Here is a 20000-nt window from a genome sequence, read left to right as displayed (position 1 = left end):
AGAAACGACCAAAAGAAAAACGTGGTGTGCCCCCTGCTGTGCCCCACCCCCTGACGCCTCCTCAAACTAATCGTCCATTTAAACATGCTATCTTTGCCAAAATGTCTTGTTATCTGCCATGAAAAAATCGTTATCTATCCAAACAACTAAATGATGACACTGAATAGTTTACCTGAGGATATTATTGTGGTTTATTTATGTACTCACATCACAGCACAAAACATGCCTCCATTTCCCATATCATATGATCTCAATCTTCTCGAGCTCCTCGTGGCCATGACAAATTTTTTTTTTTTTAAACATACCTGAATAATCAAAGCCATATATCTCTTCTACGAAACTGTGTAGTTTTTATTGGCCACAGTACATTTTATTCCTTGTTCTACCGTAATTTTCATGTCTAGTGCCCACAAACCAACCACTTCCTGTAACAGATGACCGCATTCAAAATGCCTGTTTCTCCAATCCAGTTACTACAAACTGATTGACACATATTCTATCCAATAGTACTCATTCTCATGTTTACAATGGTATGCCCATTGCCTGTCTTTGAATAATATTACGGTGTGATTGGTCCACGCGTAACCGAAGGTTCTCTGGTGCGCTTTCCATGCGCCAGAGAAGTCATTCCGAGCACAGGCTTTGCGCATTCAACACAAAACGTGGAGTTTGCCCATGGACACAATTGGAACAGCTGGATTGTGTCCTAGACATGACATGTAAGTATCTATATCTGCATTTATGTTTTCAGACACGCATAATACTATTAGTATGCACTTTGGTATGTTCTCACAATATTGGCTTGCCTATGTATTTTTCTGGCAAATTAGCCAGCCTGCTAGCATGCTCGCTAAAGTTAGCTACATGGTATTTTTGCTGTGTTGTGTGCTCGTAATGTAAACTATGTAAATACATATCTGTATGGATGGTTTCACACATGCATAATACTATTGGTATGCATTTTTGTACGTTTCCAAATTATTGGCTTGCCTATGTATTTGTCTGGTAAATTAGCAAGCCTGCTAGCAAGTTCGCTAACGTTAGCTACATGCTATTTTTGCTGTGTTGTGTCCTGATGTAAACTATACATGTCTGCATGTATTCGTTCACACACGCATAATACTATTAGCATACATTTTGGTATGTATGGCATGTTATATTTCTCCTGTTGTGTACTCTCTATGTCTGCATCTTTCTTGTTTTTAGTTGCATATTGTGTTTGGTTGTTTTACAATGTCTTTATTTTTTTTGCTGGATTGCTGAGTTGTTTGTAACATTTGCCAATTGATTTATTTTTTCCAGAGAGATGTCCCTGCAGGAGATGCATCTGTCCGCTCCCCACTCATTTCATCTCATCTGAACAGATCTCATCTCATCAGAACAGAACTCATCTCATCTTATCCCTCCACACCCACACCCCACTACACCACCACACACCTCCACACACCACTACACCACCTCCACACACCACTACACACCTCCACACACCACTACACCACCTCCACACGCCTCCACACACCACTACAACACCTCCACACGCCTCCACACCCCACTACACCACCTCCACACACCACTACACCACCTCCACACCCCACTACACCACCTCCACACACCACTACACACCTCCACACACCACTACACACCTCCACACACCACTACACCACCTCCACACACCTCCACACACCACTACACACCTCCACACACCACTACACCACCTCCACACACCCCACTACAACACCTCCACACGCCTCCACACACCACTACACCACCTCCACACACCACTACACCACCTCCACACCCCACTACACACCTCCACACACCACTACACCACCTCCACACCCCACCACACACCACCTCCACACCCCACTACACCACCTCCACACGCCTCCCACACCACCTCCCACACCACTACACCACCTCCACACACCACTACACACCTCCACACACCCCTACACCACCTCCACACACCTCCACACCCCACTACACCACCTCCACACCCCACTACACCACCTCCACACGCCTCCACACACCACTACACACCTCCACACACCACTACACACCTCCACACACCACTACACCACCTCCACACCCCACTACAACACCTCCACACACCACTACACCACCTCCACACACCACTACACACCTCCACACACCACTACACCACCTCCACACCCCACCACACACCTCCACACACCACTACACCACCTCCACACCCCACCACACACCTCCACACACCACTACACCACCTCCACTACACACCTCCACACACCACTACACCACCTCCACTACACCACTACACACCTCCACACACCACTACACCACCTCCACACCACCACTACACCACCTCCACACCCCACTACACCACCTCCACACGCCTCCACACCACCTCCACACACCACTACACCACCTCCACACACCACTACACACCTCCACACACCACTACACCACCTCCACACACCACTACACACCACTACACACCTCCACACACCCCTACACCACCTCCACACCCCACTACAACACCTCCACACACCACTACACCACCTCCACACGCCTCCACACACCACTACACCACCTCCACACACCCCTACACCCCACCACACACCTCCACACCACCTCCACACCCCACCACACACCTCCACAAAACATACATGATGTACTTTTGGGTACAAAACCACGAAACATACATGATGTACTTTTATATGGATCTGGATAGGTTTTTGGGTATATTTTGGAGAGGCTATAGACCATCATATGTGTTGTCACAATAAATTACAATATATTACACTGAAATTAATTCAGAATGGTTTGCTGTAGTACAGAAAGCAAGAAAAAAGTATGAATTCTTGATGTACAGTGACAGGTACTGGATGTTGTATTTGGTGAGGTTGGAGAGGTTATGAGACACTTGGAGACGTCTAAAGGTACCATATGGAAACTGATGTGTAACACTTGTAAACTTTTGTCTATCTGCTTCAAATTTTTTACACACACTGTCAAGATGTTGTTGCATCAGGAAATGTAAATGTTAGTTTCCTATGACATTCAAAACCCAGTTCTACACTGAAACATAAAAAAAACACTAGGCGTTTTATGTTTTTTTCTGACAAAAATGTTGGTTTTGCTGCTCTGAAATGTAAACTAAAATGACATAATAAAACACTTTAACTGATTGCATTTGATGGGCCAGGTGTCTTCTTTAATTTAAGCCATGAATGGTTATTATGCAATGTTTAGAACCATAGATATTCAAGTTTTAAATGGGACAGTGCAATATAGGCGGAAATTGTCAAAAATACCCTTCTGAATTAACAGGTTAAAGGCCTTTTAAGGAGGTAGTATACACTTAAATGTGTTTATGAGCTGTAAACTGAATTATATAAGTAGTATATATATTATATAAGAAGTATATTATATAATCACATCAATGCTGGTGTTAACGTTGACAAAATTACAATTTTCATAAAAATGGGCTTTTTATGGGTTGAAAAATGTCTCAAGACGCCATCTACTGTTTCAAATCATCCTGAACCTAGCAGAGCCGATGCTGAGGTAGAGCCAACCATTTGGTTGTTAATTCTTCTTCTCTAACCACTTTTCTGCTTTTTGCTCCACTGGGTTTCTCAGTCTCTATTTGGTATTATTCTCCCTCTCTCTCTCTCTCTCTCTCTCTCTCTCTCTCTCCTCTCTCACTCTCTCTCTTTCACTCTTTCTCCCTCTCTCTCTCTCTCTCTCTCTCACTCTCTCTCTCTCTCCCTTTCTCTCTCTCTACCACGCACACCACGCTCACTGATTCTTTTGTCCATTTAAAATCCCCCCTTTTCTTTTCCATATCACTCTTTCCCTCTCTTCCTCTGCCTTCTTCCAAGTCTTTCATGTTCTGTGTGTGCTGGTGTGGGAGGGAGCGTGGTGTGCATGTTCCCCTCCCAGAAGGAGGCTGAGAAATGAACAAATAGACTGTCAAAGAGGCCGACGACTTCATCAACCATCATTAGCCTGCACTTCCTCCCTGTGAGAGTCGTCCTGATACGTCGTGATGGATGGTTGCAGTGGCGGTCGCGGGGTGGAGCGTCAGTCTCGAGACGAGAGAGTAACGAGAGAGTATGTGGCTGTTCTGCAGCCAGAGAGAGAGAGAGAGGGAGGAAGTCAAGACAAGACAAAGAGAATGATTCTTTATTTTGCACCCTACCCTCTCAGTCTGGTCTGGGCGGAGGGGTGGGGTGTGGGGGGGCAGGAAAGGAAATCAGTGCTTGAGACCGCAGTTGTGAATCTAACAGTGCTGACTCCACATTTAAGACACCCCCTCCCCACATACCCTGCCCCTCCCACGCACACACACACACCCAAACATGCAGCTGTACACACCTGTGTGTGTGTGTGTGTGTGTGTGTGTGTGTGTGTGTGTGTGTTGTGTGCTGCCTGCCTGAGGTGATTACCCAGGCTCCTCCATGGAGTCATGGTCGTAGACGGATGCCAGTCGCTCCTGCTGACCTTCACTCCAGGTCCCTGCTAAAGCCACCGGGAGGCTGATTCTTATTCCAGCACAGCCTTTCACAGAGTTTAGCCTGTCAGTGCTGAGGGCGCAGGAGATGGAAGAGCACTTGAATAGCAATAGAACCTCAGTGTTGTGGGAGTTGTGTACCATGAAGCTGTACCCTGCAGTGTCCTGGTCAGCCTGCTTCACCTCTTGTTTTCACTCCCATGACAGGCCCATGTTTTAGTTTGAATCATCTGGTGTGAGCACTTGTGCCTTACTGTGTGTGACTGAAAAATGCCGTGTAGCTTTACTCTGACTGGTAGATCAGTGTCCTATACACAGTGTCAGGTTTGGCTCTTGGATATGTCTTGAGTGTATGCAGTCACTCTGTGGTACCCTACAGTGATCAGCTGAAGGGGTATGGAACAACACTAGATGGCAATTTGGTGATTTTTGCTTTTTGTCTTTGTCTGACTGTAGAAAATGGCGGCTTCCGTGCTAAAATGTATGACATCACGCAGCACCCGTTTTTCAAGAGGAGCATCGCTGTCCTCGTCCTGGCCCAGTCTGTGCTGCTGTCCGTCAAGGTGAGAGCCCCGCCTACTGCAGCAAAGGCTCACTTAATAAGCAGTTTATCACTTTATTTAAGCTCTCTCTTACTCTTTTTTTCTCTCTCTGTCTCTCTGTGTGTGTGTGGGTTGTTGTCAGTGGGATGTTGATGATCCAGTGACTTTCCCCCTAGCCACCATGTCTGTGGTCTTCACCTTAATATTTGTGCTAGAGGTAAGTGTCAGTCGCTTGCATTTACTTGTTTAACAACTGGTTCAGTAGTCATGTCTTTCAGTATTCACTAGGACACACATAAAGTGTAACGACCCTATGCCAAGGCCGAATCAAAAGAAGGAAGCAAGAGGTTGATCTTTAAACGAAAAGGGTCCAAATCAGTTATCGGTAGTGCAGGAGAAGAGTTAGGAGTGAGTTGTGCTGAGTGCTGTGTTGTATGGGTCAAAATCCAAAGTAAGGATGGACCCACATCAGGAGAGGAAGCAACCCTTTAAACTCATGCCACCGGCAAACAAAGACCAGAACACAAACTTAAGGCATAGCCTGCAACATGTCCCTGTCCTCTCTGACAAAACTAAGGGGGAGTCCATCCCAAGGCAGTATATGGCATTGCAGTATTACAGTTATGTAAGCACCTCGACACAGGTAATTCAGTTGCTATGTAAATGGCGCAGGTGACCATGAAGCTGATAGCCATGACCCCAGCTGGCTACTGGCAGAGTCGCAGAAACAGGTACGACCTGCTGGTCACCTCCATCGGGAGCGTATGGATTGTCCTCCACTTCTCATTGCTGGTGAGTGATTTGTACTGTGGTTGGGATCTCTAAACTCTTCTGCACATTAGCATTGTTGTTGTATGACATGGTGAGAAATGTTAATGTTACCAAAGCATCATAATGCTAATTGTTGATCCTTATGCTATCTTCCTCCAGAATGAATATACCTACATGATGGGCGCATGTGTGATAGTCCTCAGGTTCTTCACTATTTGTGGGAAACATGTGAGTATGCTTGTGTTAAAAACATAACTTAAATGATAGTGGTCATGATGATAGTGTAGGTTAACTAGTACCAGTAACAGTAAAACAAACAATAGAGGCCGTTATGGTCATAATCTCATTTTATCTTTGGAGACTATCAGCCTTAGAGTCTGTTCACTTTGAATGCATTATGTAAATATCTGAAAGGATCTCGATGTAGAAGTTGTGAATGTATGTATATATACTAAATATGGATGTAAACGTTGTAAATAAGAATGTGTTTGTGTCTGTCTCCTAGGTGACTCTGAAGATGCTGCTGCTGACGGTGGTGGTCAGCATGTACAAGAGCTTCTTCATCATCGTGGGCATGTTCCTCCTGCTGCTCTGCTATGCCTTCGCTGGCGTGGTGCTCTTTGGCACGGTCAAATATGGAGAGAACATCAACAGGTGTGTGTGTGTGTGTGTGTGTGTGTGTGTGTGTGTGTGTGTGTGTGTGTGTGTGTGTGTGTGTTTGTGTGTGTGTGTCATGTAAACGATGAACATACACTCTCGCATAGGTCATATTTGTTATGTAGGGCTGATAAAAAACCAAAAGGCAATAATAGTCTTTTCTTTTGCAATGCAAAACTGTGCAAAAATAGAGGATACAACAACACATTATATGCATTTTCCAATGCTTCAAGTTGCCTGTGTTTTTTAGTTCATTGTACATTGAGAGATAATGTAGTTCAATGGGAGAGAGCATATGCTATAGTTATGGCAGCATGAGTCACTTGGGTGAAGTGTGTGTTTTGGTGGTTGTAGTGCATTTTGCACCAAAGCTTAGCTGATATGCTGAGATGGGTGTCTGTAAAGCCCACTGTGTGAAGAGTTTTAAAAAAGTGGACATGGTTTTGAGACAAGTGTGAAAATGATTGGGGAAATAGAATGGAAGTCAATATTATACAGTGTTTTGCAGCAATGTCAGGTTTTCACAATGTAATCTGTCTGACTGACTCTGGGCCTATTCATATTGAAATACTTGCACAAAGAGAGGAAGATCAGGATGATAATCGGAAGGGGAAAATCATTTAAATCAATACCCAAATTATTTGAGTCTCCACCATGACTCTTCCAAATATTGTACCACGATGGCCTGGATTATTTTATTCTTTGGTGAAGCAGTGCACGGCTCAAATTGCAAAATTAATTGTCTGATCTCTGTAAGAATACATTGTCAATATTATGAAAAGGACAAATATATTGACAATGTATTTTTACAGAGATTCTGTGTCTGTTGTGTCTATGTCTGTGTCTGTGTGTATGTGTGTGTGTGTGTGGGTGGGTGTGTGTGTGTGTGTGCATATGTGTGTGTGAGATAGAGAAAGAGAGTGTGTGTGTGCATCAGGCATGAAAATCCCTCACCTTTCGGAGAAATTCGCCGTTTTGAAACCAAAATAGGTGACCTACGTGAATCGTGTAGATTCGATGAGAAATGTTTTTCAGTGAACTGCGAATAGGTGCGCGTGCCAGAAGGGAGCGCGAGATTTAGTGAATTGCGAACAGGTGCGCGTGCCAGAAGGGAGCGCGAGTGCATGGAAATATTAACTCGAAGTTGCCTTGCATCACCAGTGCAGACCACCATCAGAAGCTGAAAGCACGCCTGCTGAAGAAGAGAAAGGGGCGAGGCTGAGACTTGGCAAAACAGCAAAAGCGGGCCATGAAGACACTGGTGGTTCAGGCAAAGAAGAAAAAATGATCTGGTTCTGAGAGTATTACGAACTGTAATGTAAATTGTTATCTTTGCCAATAAAATGTATTAAAATTAGGGCTGTCAAAGTTAACGCGTTAATCTATGAGATTAATGTGGCCGAGATTAATGCGATAAAATATTTTAAGGGAGTTAACGCAACTTTGTTTACTTCCGATGTGCATTGACACATGACACGAAACCGCCGCGTGCCTGCAGTCAGAATAGGAGAGACCGAGACGGTAGTTGAAGATGGAGAGGAGCAGAGGGGATTGTTGGGCAGAAAGTTTCTGTTTAAGAGTAAAAATGACGGAACAACCGACAAAACTAAAGTTGTATGTAGCATTTGTCAAGCTGAATTTAGCTATCACAGAAGCAGCTCGTCTTTAAGTAATCACCTTAATGCAAAGCACCGACAGAAGCAGTCCCCAGGTTAGATGGTCGCCAACCCACACTCCACGACTTCACTAAAATAACTAGACCAGTCCGTGAAAAGGTTACCAACGCTTACGCAGTTTAGGTTGCCGGTGACTGTCGGCCCATCAACATAGTTGAGGACGGTGGGCTGTCTGAGGTGATTCGAATTGCTTCAGGGGACAATTCTTAAGATTTACCGTCGCATATATTCCTTGTATGACGGCGAGAGAGCACGAAAAATTCAGCTCCTCGAACAAGCTGCCAGCGTCGCCCTTACTGGTGACAACTGGACGTCAGTCAGAAATGACAATTACCTGGGTGTCACAGCTCATTTTATTGACAATGTATGGAAATTGAGATCTTTTGCATTGGAAGTAAAAAAAAAAAACATTCGCGACATACAGCGGAGGACTGTGCAGAGGAATTCATCGACGTCTCAAACAGATGGGAGATAAGTGGCAAACTGACCACTTTAGGCACTGATAGTGCCCGTATTATGTTGGCAGCTGCTAGGCTACTTCCATTTTAACATCTACCCTGCGCGGCACACAGTCTGTACCTGGCTGGCACTTTATAGGTATGAGTTATAGGCCTGAGCCTCTTTGAAAACACAGTTCTGCGTGTAGTTTTGTGTTAAAAAAAAATACAATTAAACAACAGTGTCTAAAATACACGCTGTCTGAAAGTGATTACTCGTTAATTTATAAGATTTAGTCTTTAGAAGTCAAACAAACTTTTAATCACGATTCATTTAGATTAATGCATTTCAAAATGTGAGATTAATTAGTTAATTTTTTTGTATCTATTGACAGCCCTAATTAAAATCTGAATTACATAACATTGTATTGGCTGTCAATCATGATGGAAGAGTAGACAAGTTAAGTTACAGCATGTCCACCATCTCTTGTGGGGGCTATGCATTAAGCCATTTGTGGTGCCCTTACCACATTGTGCCTCTTATACTGTATGTTAGACCCAGTGACATCAGTGCATAATACTTAGTAAGGAGGCCATAATAATTTTGGACTCATGGCTGAAGTTAAGTTTCTCCAGCTCTCCCCAGGTTGGCAAAAAAAGCATCTCTAAATGCATCAGATTGATGCTTTAAAATATGGAATATTACATTTTTTTCTTACGGGGGGGGTAATATCCTTCTCACCTTTTTCACCCCTGACCCGTTTTCATGCCTGGTGCATATGTGTGCGTGAGAGAGAAAGAGAGTGTTTGTGTGTGTGTGTGTGTGTGTGTGTGTGTGCATATGTGTGCGTGAGAGAGAAGGAGAAAGTGTGTGTGTGTGTGTGTGCGTGTGTGTGAGGGGTAGCTGATTAAGGAGTGTCACCACAGCGGATGTGACTGAGATTTATGGCACCATGCAGTCTAACAGGTCCCCACAGTGTTGGCAAAATAATGGGCTCCTCAGACCTGGCTCATAATTGGTGAAACCCAGAGGTGTGATTCCAACATGTCTTCAATCCCACCCTGCCACATCAGTTTGCACTGGTCTTTTTTCTTTTTTGAATTTCCGATGCTCTACGGTCGTGACTCACAGCAGGTGTTTTTGCCTCTCTCTCTCTCTATCTATCTCTCTCTCTTTCTCTCTCTCTCTCTTGCAGGCATGCAAACTTCTCCACGGCAGGCAAGGCCATCACCGTCCTCTTCCGCATTGTCACTGGAGAGGACTGGAACAAGATTATGCATGACTGCATGGTAAGAGAGAGCACTTCACAGCAGCACAGCCTAGGCAGGAAGCACTCTCAAGACACATATGCTCTCAAAAGGTCAAGGCAGACCAGCATTGCAAGACAGAAACCGTTTGGAAAGTGCCTTAGAAAAATTTTAATATAAAGATATTTGCACTTCTAACCTCTGTCAAAAAAACAAAAAACAACAACAAAAAAAGAACACTCAGTTCTGTTAAAATGATAAACAAGGTAAATTAAATTTGAATTTTAAAATGATGCAGTGATTTGAATTTGTCTTTATGCAATATTAATCTTCAGCATCTCTGTTTTGAAGAGCTGAATGCCCTGTTCTAGAGTCCCATCTGTTGAGCTGTCAGTGTGTGTGTGTGTGTGTGTGTGTGTGTGTGTGTGTGTGTGTGTGTGTGTGTGTGTGTGTGTGTGTGTGTGTGTGTGTGTGTGTGTATGTGTTTGTGTCTCCCCTCAGGTGCAGGCTCCGTTCTGCACACCAGACAATCACCGCTACTGGGAGACGGACTGCGGTAACTACGCTGGTGCACTCATCTACTTCTGCTCCTTCTACGTCATCATCGCCTACATCATGCTCAACCTGCTCGTGGGTAAGGAGGCTGTCGCCTGGGAGGATCATTTCCCCGGTCGTCCTGTTTCCTGCTTGTTATGCCATTAGGGAACACAGTGGTCTTCCTGCTTTGTCTAAGCCACCTCTCTGGGGTGAGGGCACGGTCGCTATTATTCAGTGCTCACAATGTGATCCAATGATGATCTTCAGCTCAACACAGGAAGGAAAACTTAGACTGGAATTAAAGTGTGAGGACGGACCAACCAAAAGCACCCAGGAAGTCATTGTGTGTGTGTTTGTCTGTGTAGGAGCACAGTTTGTGTTTGTGTGTAGGAGCACAATCCATGCACCCAACAATTATGCCATCCCCACTCACACTGAAAGCCACTTATTTATGGCTGCTTTACTGTTATGATGTCGTGTGGGAATGGAAGCGAAATGGTAAAGTCGAATCTAGCCCCTGGCAACCTAGTAACTTTAATGTGACACAGCTGGGAATTGGAACCAGATTACAGAGAACGTTATTATTTTTGCCTGAGCCCTATTTTCTCATCTTTTTGGCTGAAATGTTTTACTAGGGACAAAAACAATTGAAACGGTCCAGTATTGAGTTAGAATGCTATAACTGGCAACTGCAAAATGGCTAAACAATGTAAACTGCCAATGGGCCAAGCATCTGTGTCAGTAAACCACTTATTTTCTACACTGACAGGCTCAGAGTGTCACAGTATTATAAGTGTCTGACAACATGGAAAGGATCCCTGCAGAGATAGACCTGTGTCTGTTTACATCAATAACTATAAAGAAACTGTAGAAAATGACTGTTTCTACCTGACCTTTCTCTTCCTCCAGTCCGGTCCAGAAGAACTAATGACTGTAGAAACAGTAATTTTCTACACTTTCAGTTTAATGGCAGAAAGTGGCAGAAAGTGGCAGAGTTCCCTATCAATGAAATGATAGCAAGGAGAAACCCTCATGCTGGACCCTGCTTGATCCACAAATATGTTAGTTGAACTTAGCAGCTAATTAGTTCATATTACTGTAACACACCCTAGCAACTGCCAACTGATAAGATGGTACCCTAAGCTAGAGATAGATAAGAATAGTTCATAGCTAGTTTAGCTGGCATGAGACCTTGCATGCTTGCATATCTCCTGGAGGTTCACATTCTGTAGCATCCTGTTAAATACAGTCTGGTTGGAATAAATACACGACACCCGCAACTTTATTGTTGTGGAGGACTGAGTGGGAATGATTATTATCTATCCCCATGCTGTTTGTTCAGGAGACAGTGTTCTGTCGGATCGTTAAATCCTGAGTGGCTCTCTTGAATTTCTCCCGCAGCTATCATTGTGGAGAATTTCTCTCTCTTCTACTCGACTGAAGAGGATCAACTACTGAGCTACAACGACCTACGCCACTTCCAGATCATCTGGAACATGGTGGATGACAAGCGGGAGGTGAGATGCATGTGTGTGTGTTGGTTGTGCGAATGTTGATTTGTGCGTCTGTGTGTGTGTTTGTGTATGTATGTGTGTGCTTGTGTCTGGTTTTGTGTGTGTGTGTGTGTGTGTGTGTGTGTGTGTGTGGGCGTGGGCGTGGGCGTATGTGTGTGGCTGACGTGTTACATTGATCTAGCATTCACAGTGTGTGTTAATGCGAGATTGGGGTTAGTGCAAATGAACGAATCACGTGCATCGATGTTCTTACCTCTGGAACTGGTGGAAGTTATTAGGCCTCTGACAGAGAGTGGCAAGCATACCTGCCGAGAGGCAGATTAATAGAGGCCTCCAGTTAACGACTGTTCAGGGATCAGACGTTGCCATATACTTCAGTAACGTTTAGGGTTGTATTTGGGAGCACAGCTGAGTTACTTGTACTTCAGACATATTTGAAACACTAAGGTCATCATAGTGCCTGAGGAGGGTTGAAAACATGATGAATGCAGAGATCTAGATATATACAGCATATATAAATACACCGTAACATCTTGAGTGCATACACCAAGCATCGATGGATTCCCTTTGGAATACGTACCTGCATTGGATGTGTTTCTTACAGGTTTCATTAAGTCACCTCATTTTAACTGGATGTGTTGGAAAACATATTCTTCACTCTCCCTTTCTCTCTCTCTCTTTCTCTCTCTCACACTCTCTCTCTCTCTCTCTCTCTCTCTCTGTCGCTCACTCTCTCTCTCTCTCTCTCTGTCGCTCACTCTCTCTCTCTCTCTCTCTCTCTCTCTCTCTCTCTCTCAGGGCCTGATTCCCACGTCGCGGGTAAAGTTCCTACTGCGTCTGCTAAGAGGCAGGCTGGAAGTGGACCTGGACAAGGACAAGTTGCTCTTCAAGCACATGTGCTATGAGATGGAGCGCCTGCACAACGGAGGGGACGTCACCTTCCACGACGTGCTCAGGTGGGGGACACAGAACAGACCATGAGGTGGACCATGAGATGGATGGGTGAATGGATAGATGGATGGATGGATAAATGGATGTATAGATATATAGGTGGTTGGAATGATGGATGAATTTGTGAATGTCATGAGATGGATGCCGAGGGCAGGTACTGCCAATAATGCTTGATAATGGTTCTATAAGATATTCTAGAATGTTCTGTGAGAGTTCAGAGTTCAGTGAGGCACAGATGGACAGATGCTGTAGCAAACCTAACAGATTTTGGGTTGCCTTGGCTCTGTGGTGATCCTCCATCATTTGTCTCTGTGTGTGTGTGTGTATCAGCATGCTGTCGTACCGCTCGGTGGACATCCGTAAGAGCCTGCAGGTGGAGGAGCTGTTGGCGCGTGAGCAGCTGGAGTACACCATCGAGGAGGAGGTGGCCAAGCAGACCATCCGCATGTGGCTCAAGAAATGCCTGAAACGCATCCGGGCCGTGAGTGAAGTTCACTTTGGAACCCAGGACAACAATTCAATTCAATTCAATTCAATTTTATTTATATAGCGCCATAACAATACAATTGTCTCTAGGTGCTTTACAGAGCCCAGAGCCTGAAACCCCCTTAGTGCAAGCACAATGGCAACACGGGCAAGAAAAAACTCCCTGTTAGTCAGGAAGGAACCTTAAGCAGAACCACGGCACATAAGGGGGAACCCATCTGCTTGAGGTCGGCCGGGTGGAGATAGGAAGGGGGGAAGGGGGGAGGGTTGTGTGGTAGAAGGGGAAGGGAAACAACAGGTGTTGTACATAGCCTGCATTTGGTAGATGTACATAATATATATACAGACATCCAGTGGTAAATACATGATACAGACAAGACCAGTTTAGTGGATATACACTGTGCTGATAGGGTTACTATTACAGGGGTAAGGGGAGTAGGAACAGAGAAACATGTCGATGGTGGCAATAATATATATTGTATATAAATGCTAGCATAGGGTATGAGGTAGAGTAAGTGTACGGCAGTGCGGTGGCAGTGGGTGCAATTGGTCGAGGGTTTCTGCAGGTAGACCGGGTGGAGAGACTACAGCAGCGTCCCATGGCGAAGATAGTCTAGATTAGGAGAGAAAGAAAAAGAACAGAGTGAGTGGGTTATTATAGGCATTAGCAATGTGATAAGAAAGGAGAGGGAGAGGGAGAGAGAGAGAGAGAGGCTGCCTGGCTGGGTGTATGGGGATTTTATTTAGTATTTAGTTGGCTGGTGACAGTCGCAATACGCGCCGTGTGCTGTACCCGGGATCTTCCGCACTCCTTCATGGTACAACATACGCTGTCTGTAGCCCAGTTATGTTGATTAGGGGGGTATTGCATGTGTTTTAGATGTGTTTAGCTATGCTGGCATTTAGCATTTAGTTTGGTTTGGCATTTAGTTTGGTTTAGCATTAGTTATGTTTAGTTATGCTGCCATTTAGCAATTAGTTTGGTTTGGTACATATGGAGATTTTAGTCGTAAGCTTTGTTAGGGTTGCAGGGTACAACATACGCTGTCTGTAGCCCGGTGATATACGTTGTTTTTTTTTTCAACACACAACAGGACACACCAGGATACATGCCACACACATTTATACACATACTCTATGTCTGTATATATACAAAATACTACTACTACTATTACACACACTACACACTGATACAACTACCCTTTATACACACAAACAACTCATGAACCGTATAGTTTCTCAAACGGGCCATGATGTACCATATAATTTTTCCTCAAGGCATATACTATAATCTTAAATATAACGGAAGTTTCAACAATTATTTGCTAGGAGCTCCTAGCCTCCCTCACAAGCTCGAAACATACAATATAACAGCACAGACTATTACAAAGTACCTTATACATCAGCGCCATCAGACTGAACACAAATACATGCTTTGCAGTTTAGTGGTTTCACGTTGGCGTGGTTGCGCTTGCCCTCTCCCCACAGAAACAGCAGCAGTCGTGCAGCATCATTGACAGCCTGCGAGACGGCCAGCAGCACCTCCATCAGTTCTACCCCCCGAGCATCGAGACCACGCTGCCCAGTGAGGAGGTCAACACCAACAGCCAAGACAACCCCTCCCAGCCAGAGGTACGGCCAGGCTTCTTCCAACTCTCACACTGTACTCACTGTCATCCCAAGACAAAACACCCGCAGCACAGTCCTGTTTGCTCAGCTTACAGCAGCACTGAAGATCAGGCACACACAGAAGAAAGCTTTATTAGTATGTGGCATTATGAAAGCCAGCATTATAACTGCAAAGCTTGTAATCCCATAAATTGCATTTTAGTACACTGTCTTCTTATTATGTTCTGTGGTTTGTGTTTGTGTTCCTGTTCGACCTGAGTGTTGTGTATTTAATACTAATGTAATCCTTTTCTGTGGTTTGTGTTCCTGTTCATTTCTGTGGATTGTGTCATTTGATATGGGCAACAGGTTTTGATTTTCAGGATGTCGACTTGAGTGTTGTGTATATAATACTAATGTAATCCTATTCTGTGTGTGTTCTGTGGCGTGTGTTCTGGGTTCCCCACGTTCCTCTGCGATCTGTTTGGTGCAGCAGAACAGCGGACTGTCGCAGCTTCTCAGCCCCACATTGTCGGACCGCAGCGGATACCGGCAGGACTCGTCCGACCTGAGCCGGCCCCAGAGGAAGCTGGGACAGTGGCGACTGTCTGCTGGTGAGCTCCGGGTTTCAACTAAGACCAAACCAGAACCTAAACCAGAACGAGAACTAGAACCAAAACCTGAACGAGAACTAGAACCAGAACTCGAACCTGAACAAGAACTAGAAAGCCTGAACGTCAAATGTTTCTGCAGTAATACAGAATCATAGAGAAGTAATATATCGCTACATGCTTAAATGTATATATCTGTTTTAACATACCTTGTAAGCATATGAGAGCTGAGCAAAATCATTTTGTTTCACTTTCATAATGAGAGTCAGCACCCATATAAGCAGTCTTTAAGTAGTTGGAGTCTGTTGGTTTTGCATGTAGTTTTAGTAGAGAACAATATACTCAGGCTAAGATTAAGAAAGAGGGTAAAGGAGACATTCTATATCCCAATTGAATTCCCGGTATAAAACAAAGGAATTGCAAGAAGACGAATGATGATCCTACAAAGACAGGTGCTGAATCAACTGGATTTTTCTATGTTGGTGTTATATCAGATATATTGCACTAGAGTGCAGTATCTGATATACCAGAGTTAGAATGGAGAATAATTTGGAATAGAAGAGCAAATGAAGTTTGTTAACTTAAAATAGAGAATTAGCTGAAACCAAAGGAGAACTGATCTATTTTTGACCTGTACTCCCACAAGCCACTTGCCTCCTCACCTCCTGCTGAGCTCTTTATCCTATTCCATCCATCCTCTCTCCTCTCCTCCTCTCCCTCACGCCCCTCTCTCCTCAACTCCTTTCCTATCTTCTCCTCCTCTCCCTTACGCTTCCCTCTCCTCAACCCCTTTCCTCTCTGCTCCTTTGTTCTACCCTTTTATCTGCTTCTCCTAACCTTCCCTTCTCTCCTCATCACCTCTCCTTGTCTCTCCTCTCTATTCGTCTCCCCTCCCCTCTCCTCTCCTCTTCATTCCTCTGCCCTGTAGGCCGCACCAGCATGAGGTCCATGACTCTGAAGATGAACCACGTGAGCGACGAGGCATCGTCGGGGTCAGAGGTCAAGAAGTGGTGGACGCGTCAGCTGACGGTGGAGAGCGACGAGAGCGGTGACGACCTGATTGACATCTGAATGACAGGAGAGGAGCGTCAAAGCACCACACCTTCAGTGGTGACTGACAGCTCCCAGACAGACACGGACACCCCTCCAGTCAGGGGTCGGCTATCAAAGCTGCCACCTTTATCCAGCCCATATCCAGCCGTGTGTAAAGAGATGACTTTTACTCGCTGTCCACACACACTAAAGTATCAGTTCATTCTATTGTATAATGTCGTTAGCCCGTGCAGCTTTGAAGCACTGTGTCAATAGGCTGGACCATTTATGACTAATATTCTGTCTTTTTGGTAGGGATGGGAGTGGGGTGGGGTGGGTAGGGGTTGGGTAGGTTAGGGTGGGAAATGGGGGATATCTTTTAGTTGAATTCATGCTGCAAATTTCTTCGTTCTTCAGTGGAGGTCTCAGCTGCTGATATATGGGACAGGTCCTCAGGAAAGTTATGGGGTCAGTGGCAATGGGATTATAACACAAGGAGCTGCTACAGGAAACGCATCATACATTAAGTCATTATGTCTACATGAAAGCCATACAGCACTTCAGGCTGTTATTCTCTGTGTTTGTGTCTTCATTCGTTGTGCCAAATGTGTCCCTTGTGTCTTTTTACATGTGGGTTTCATACCACACACAGTATATTATCCAGACAGATGTCTAATATGGGAAGATAAAAACTGGATATGCCATGAATGTAAAGGAATTATATGTGTATATGTGGTTGTTAAATGTCCTATATAAAGTGTAATGAAAAGAAATATATTTTATAAGTAAGCTACATATATATAAAATCTTAATTTATTAGAATTCTGTGATTTTAAATAAAGGCTTTATAGAGGCTTTAAACACGGGTTACGCACATGTGTTGTTTGTTTTCTTTGTAAAATGAAGCGTGCGCTGATGCTTCAAACCTGAAAGCAGCAGCAGGATAATTAGTTTTAAGTGAACCAATATACACCTGACACAGTTCAGTTAGTCAGACAGAGTAATAAAAACAGATCAATAAATATTTATTATTTTGACAGAACACCTTTTTGTACAGATACAGATGTATCACAAACACAGCATGTGGTGAAGGCTTCTTTCTGTAACAGCTTTCAAATATAGATATAGAATAAACGGAGAATCTGTAGCTTATGTTGGCTGTATGAACGGGGGATATACTGCTGTCCGTTGTAAAGTCTTTAGGGTGTGTAAGGCTTCAGCACTGCAGAGCAGACCATTTGAGTAGAATGTGATTAGAGGTAGTTTAATTTCTATAATGCCATATTATTAGTCTGTTTCATAGCCAGGTTTATAGGATATTTGCATTGAACGTAGACATAAGGTGTTTCCAAATCCTTCTTTGAAAATAGACTTGCTAGACCCCGTGCTTTCTGTCTGAGAACTTGGCCGTGGGCGACGTACATTACTGAACCATCAAAGACTACATTTCCCAGCGAGGCTATGTCCACAGCTCCATGGGCATTATGCCCTCTTTGGAGTTGATGGAGGGGAAGAGGTTCTCCTCGGACAGGAAGTAGAAAGGGAACTGCACCAGGAAGCCACGGACCTTCCGGAGCTCCTCGCAGGCCTGGAGTGGGTCTTCGCTGGCAAGGCAGGGCCGGGTCATGTAGTCCCGCAGGATCTTATAGTTCAGCACCGCGTCAGTGGGCAGGCACCTGAACACCTGCACACGTAACACATCACACAGTAACAGGATGGCACCAGGGTATGGTTTTAATGGAGACTGCTTCACTGTATTATTGCAATAATCAGTACAGGCCTTTTCAAATCCAACTGTAAAAGCAGGCATTGCAGCTGTGTCTATATACCCATCGCAGTGATAGAGGGCACTAGCAACCCATTTTCCAAATGGAGAGAGTTTTGGACAGTGCAATTTCAACACAAAAAGGAATTGAAAATGCTTCAAACTATTGAATCAAAGCCAACTGAAAATGCATACAATACATAGCTGCATAGCTTTGATTGGGGCGTATTAAGATTAGCATATCCTGCAGGTGCCTGAGTGTGGAGATTGTCTGTGTCTGTGTCTGTGTCTGTGTCTGTGTCTGTGTCTGTGTCTGTGTCTGTGTCTGTGTCTGTGTCTGTGTCTGTGTGTGTGTGTGTGTTTTGTGAGTTGGAATGTACTTGCCTTGTCATACACACTGGCATTCTTGGCTGCCGTCACCATCCATATCTCTTTATAGAAGCGGTCGCTGACCGGATCACTGATGTCCACACTGTAGTCCCCCAGTAGCCCCAGCACCAGCCTGCCCAAAAGAAAACCAGAGGAGGAAGAGGAGTCAGTCAGACCACAGCATGGCATACCTCTCAGGAGTATTGACAGGCAGTGCTGCTCCATCTGCCAGAGTGTTCCCAGTGGCAGGGGCGGACTGGCCATCGGGGATACCGGGGGAATCCCCGGTGGGCCGACGAGGTTGGGATGGTCCAAAATACCAACCCCCGTCTATCATCAACCGGTCCTCCCACTCATACCGCCGGCACCTTCAACTATTTTCCATACTTCTCAGAACACGTATAATTTCCCCTACTAACTATAACAGTTAAATCACTGACTGAATTTTATACTCCTCCTCGCGATCTGTATTCACACTCATGGTGCCTATTTTTCGAAAATGTTCTGAAGTGTCTTCTGAAATGTCTTCTGAAATGTGTTCCTACGGACTTCAGAAATTCAACGTAAGAAACGATCTCCACCTTATTAATAAACACCTGAAAATGGGTTCTTACACAGCCGAAGTGTTCTCAGCTGTGCAGATTGAGGATGAGGATTCTTAAATTAAACGCACCTGGATTTGCATATACGACCCGCCAGGGCACGCAACCGTAGTGACGTGTGCCGTCAGCCCTTCTAACACGGAGCGGCCCGTGGGGCATCTGGTAGTTTTGAGGAATTGCATTTAGGAAAACTCTGGGCCATTTATGACTGTTATTTCGCGTGACAGTGACAGTGATACAAGGTAAATTGTGGCGTTGACTTGGCCAATGTTAGCTTGCTTTTCACAGATGAGGTAACGTTCACTACCAACTAGCCTAGCTAACGTTAGGTAGATAAATGTCCAAAATTGAGACCGTTATGATCTGGTAAAATAAGCAAGCTGGCGCTATTGTCATCATCGAGATTATCTACTTTAACATGTTAGCCGTAGTCACTTGTTTACAATCGATGAGCAAGCTATCCATGGTGGAAGTTGTAAAGAGAGCAATCTTATCATTTCTAACCAGCTAGCTTGTTATGCTATAATCACCGTGTTACACACAACACTAACATTATAAACAATGTTAATATGTTATCTAGATTAGATAGTGAGGTCATACTAACACATGAGTATAATGATATTGTTTTGTATTATCATGTGACTATAATGCGCCCGGGCCAGCAGAGTTAGTTTAGGTTCTGTTACTTAACTTATT

At 44.4% G+C, this 20000-nt stretch overlaps 2 protein-coding genes across 4 annotated transcripts in view; one reads left to right on the top strand and one right to left on the bottom strand.

The window, feature by feature from the left end:
- The window catches only part of nalcn (sodium leak channel, non-selective), a 113827-nt gene extending 96367 nt beyond the window's left edge, over window positions 1–17460 (top strand). For 2 of the 3 annotated variants that reach the window (XM_031586720.2, XM_031586705.1), the window contains exons 33-45: window positions 4955–5061; window positions 5183–5257; window positions 5713–5832; window positions 5971–6039; window positions 6317–6465; window positions 9778–9871; window positions 10331–10463; window positions 11768–11883; window positions 12679–12836; window positions 13162–13312; window positions 14806–14949; window positions 15419–15539; window positions 16465–17460. In XM_031586720.2, coding sequence (XP_031442580.1) covers window positions 4955–5061; window positions 5183–5257; window positions 5713–5832; window positions 5971–6039; window positions 6317–6465; window positions 9778–9871; window positions 10331–10463; window positions 11768–11883; window positions 12679–12836; window positions 13162–13312; window positions 14806–14949; window positions 15419–15539; window positions 16465–16607 — 1580 coding nt within the window. In that variant the 3' untranslated portion in view covers window positions 16608–17460. The remainder of the gene's footprint in view (window positions 1–4954; window positions 5062–5182; window positions 5258–5712; window positions 5833–5970; window positions 6040–6316; window positions 6466–9777; window positions 9872–10330; window positions 10464–11767; window positions 11884–12678; window positions 12837–13161; window positions 13313–14805; window positions 14950–15418; window positions 15540–16464) is intronic. The other variant, XM_012833987.2, reaches the window with a different exon arrangement.
- A 116-nt stretch (window positions 17461–17576) lies between these two features.
- The window catches only part of si:ch211-168k14.2 (phospholipase D1), a 29172-nt gene continuing 26748 nt past the window's right edge, over window positions 17577–20000 (bottom strand). Inside the window, exons 26-27 of the mRNA XM_012833954.3 lie at window positions 18718–18835; window positions 17577–18252 (exon numbers count right to left, since the gene is read on the bottom strand). Coding sequence (XP_012689408.1) covers window positions 18028–18252; window positions 18718–18835 — 343 coding nt within the window. The 3' untranslated portion in view covers window positions 17577–18027. The remainder of the gene's footprint in view (window positions 18253–18717; window positions 18836–20000) is intronic.

Source organism: Clupea harengus, chromosome 2 (assembly GCF_900700415.2).
Source record: "Clupea harengus chromosome 2, Ch_v2.0.2, whole genome shotgun sequence".
Taxonomy (NCBI): domain Eukaryota; kingdom Metazoa; phylum Chordata; class Actinopteri; order Clupeiformes; family Clupeidae; genus Clupea; species Clupea harengus.
Note: the sequence above shows the minus strand (reverse complement) of the source record. Positions and strands in the feature narration are given on the sequence as shown.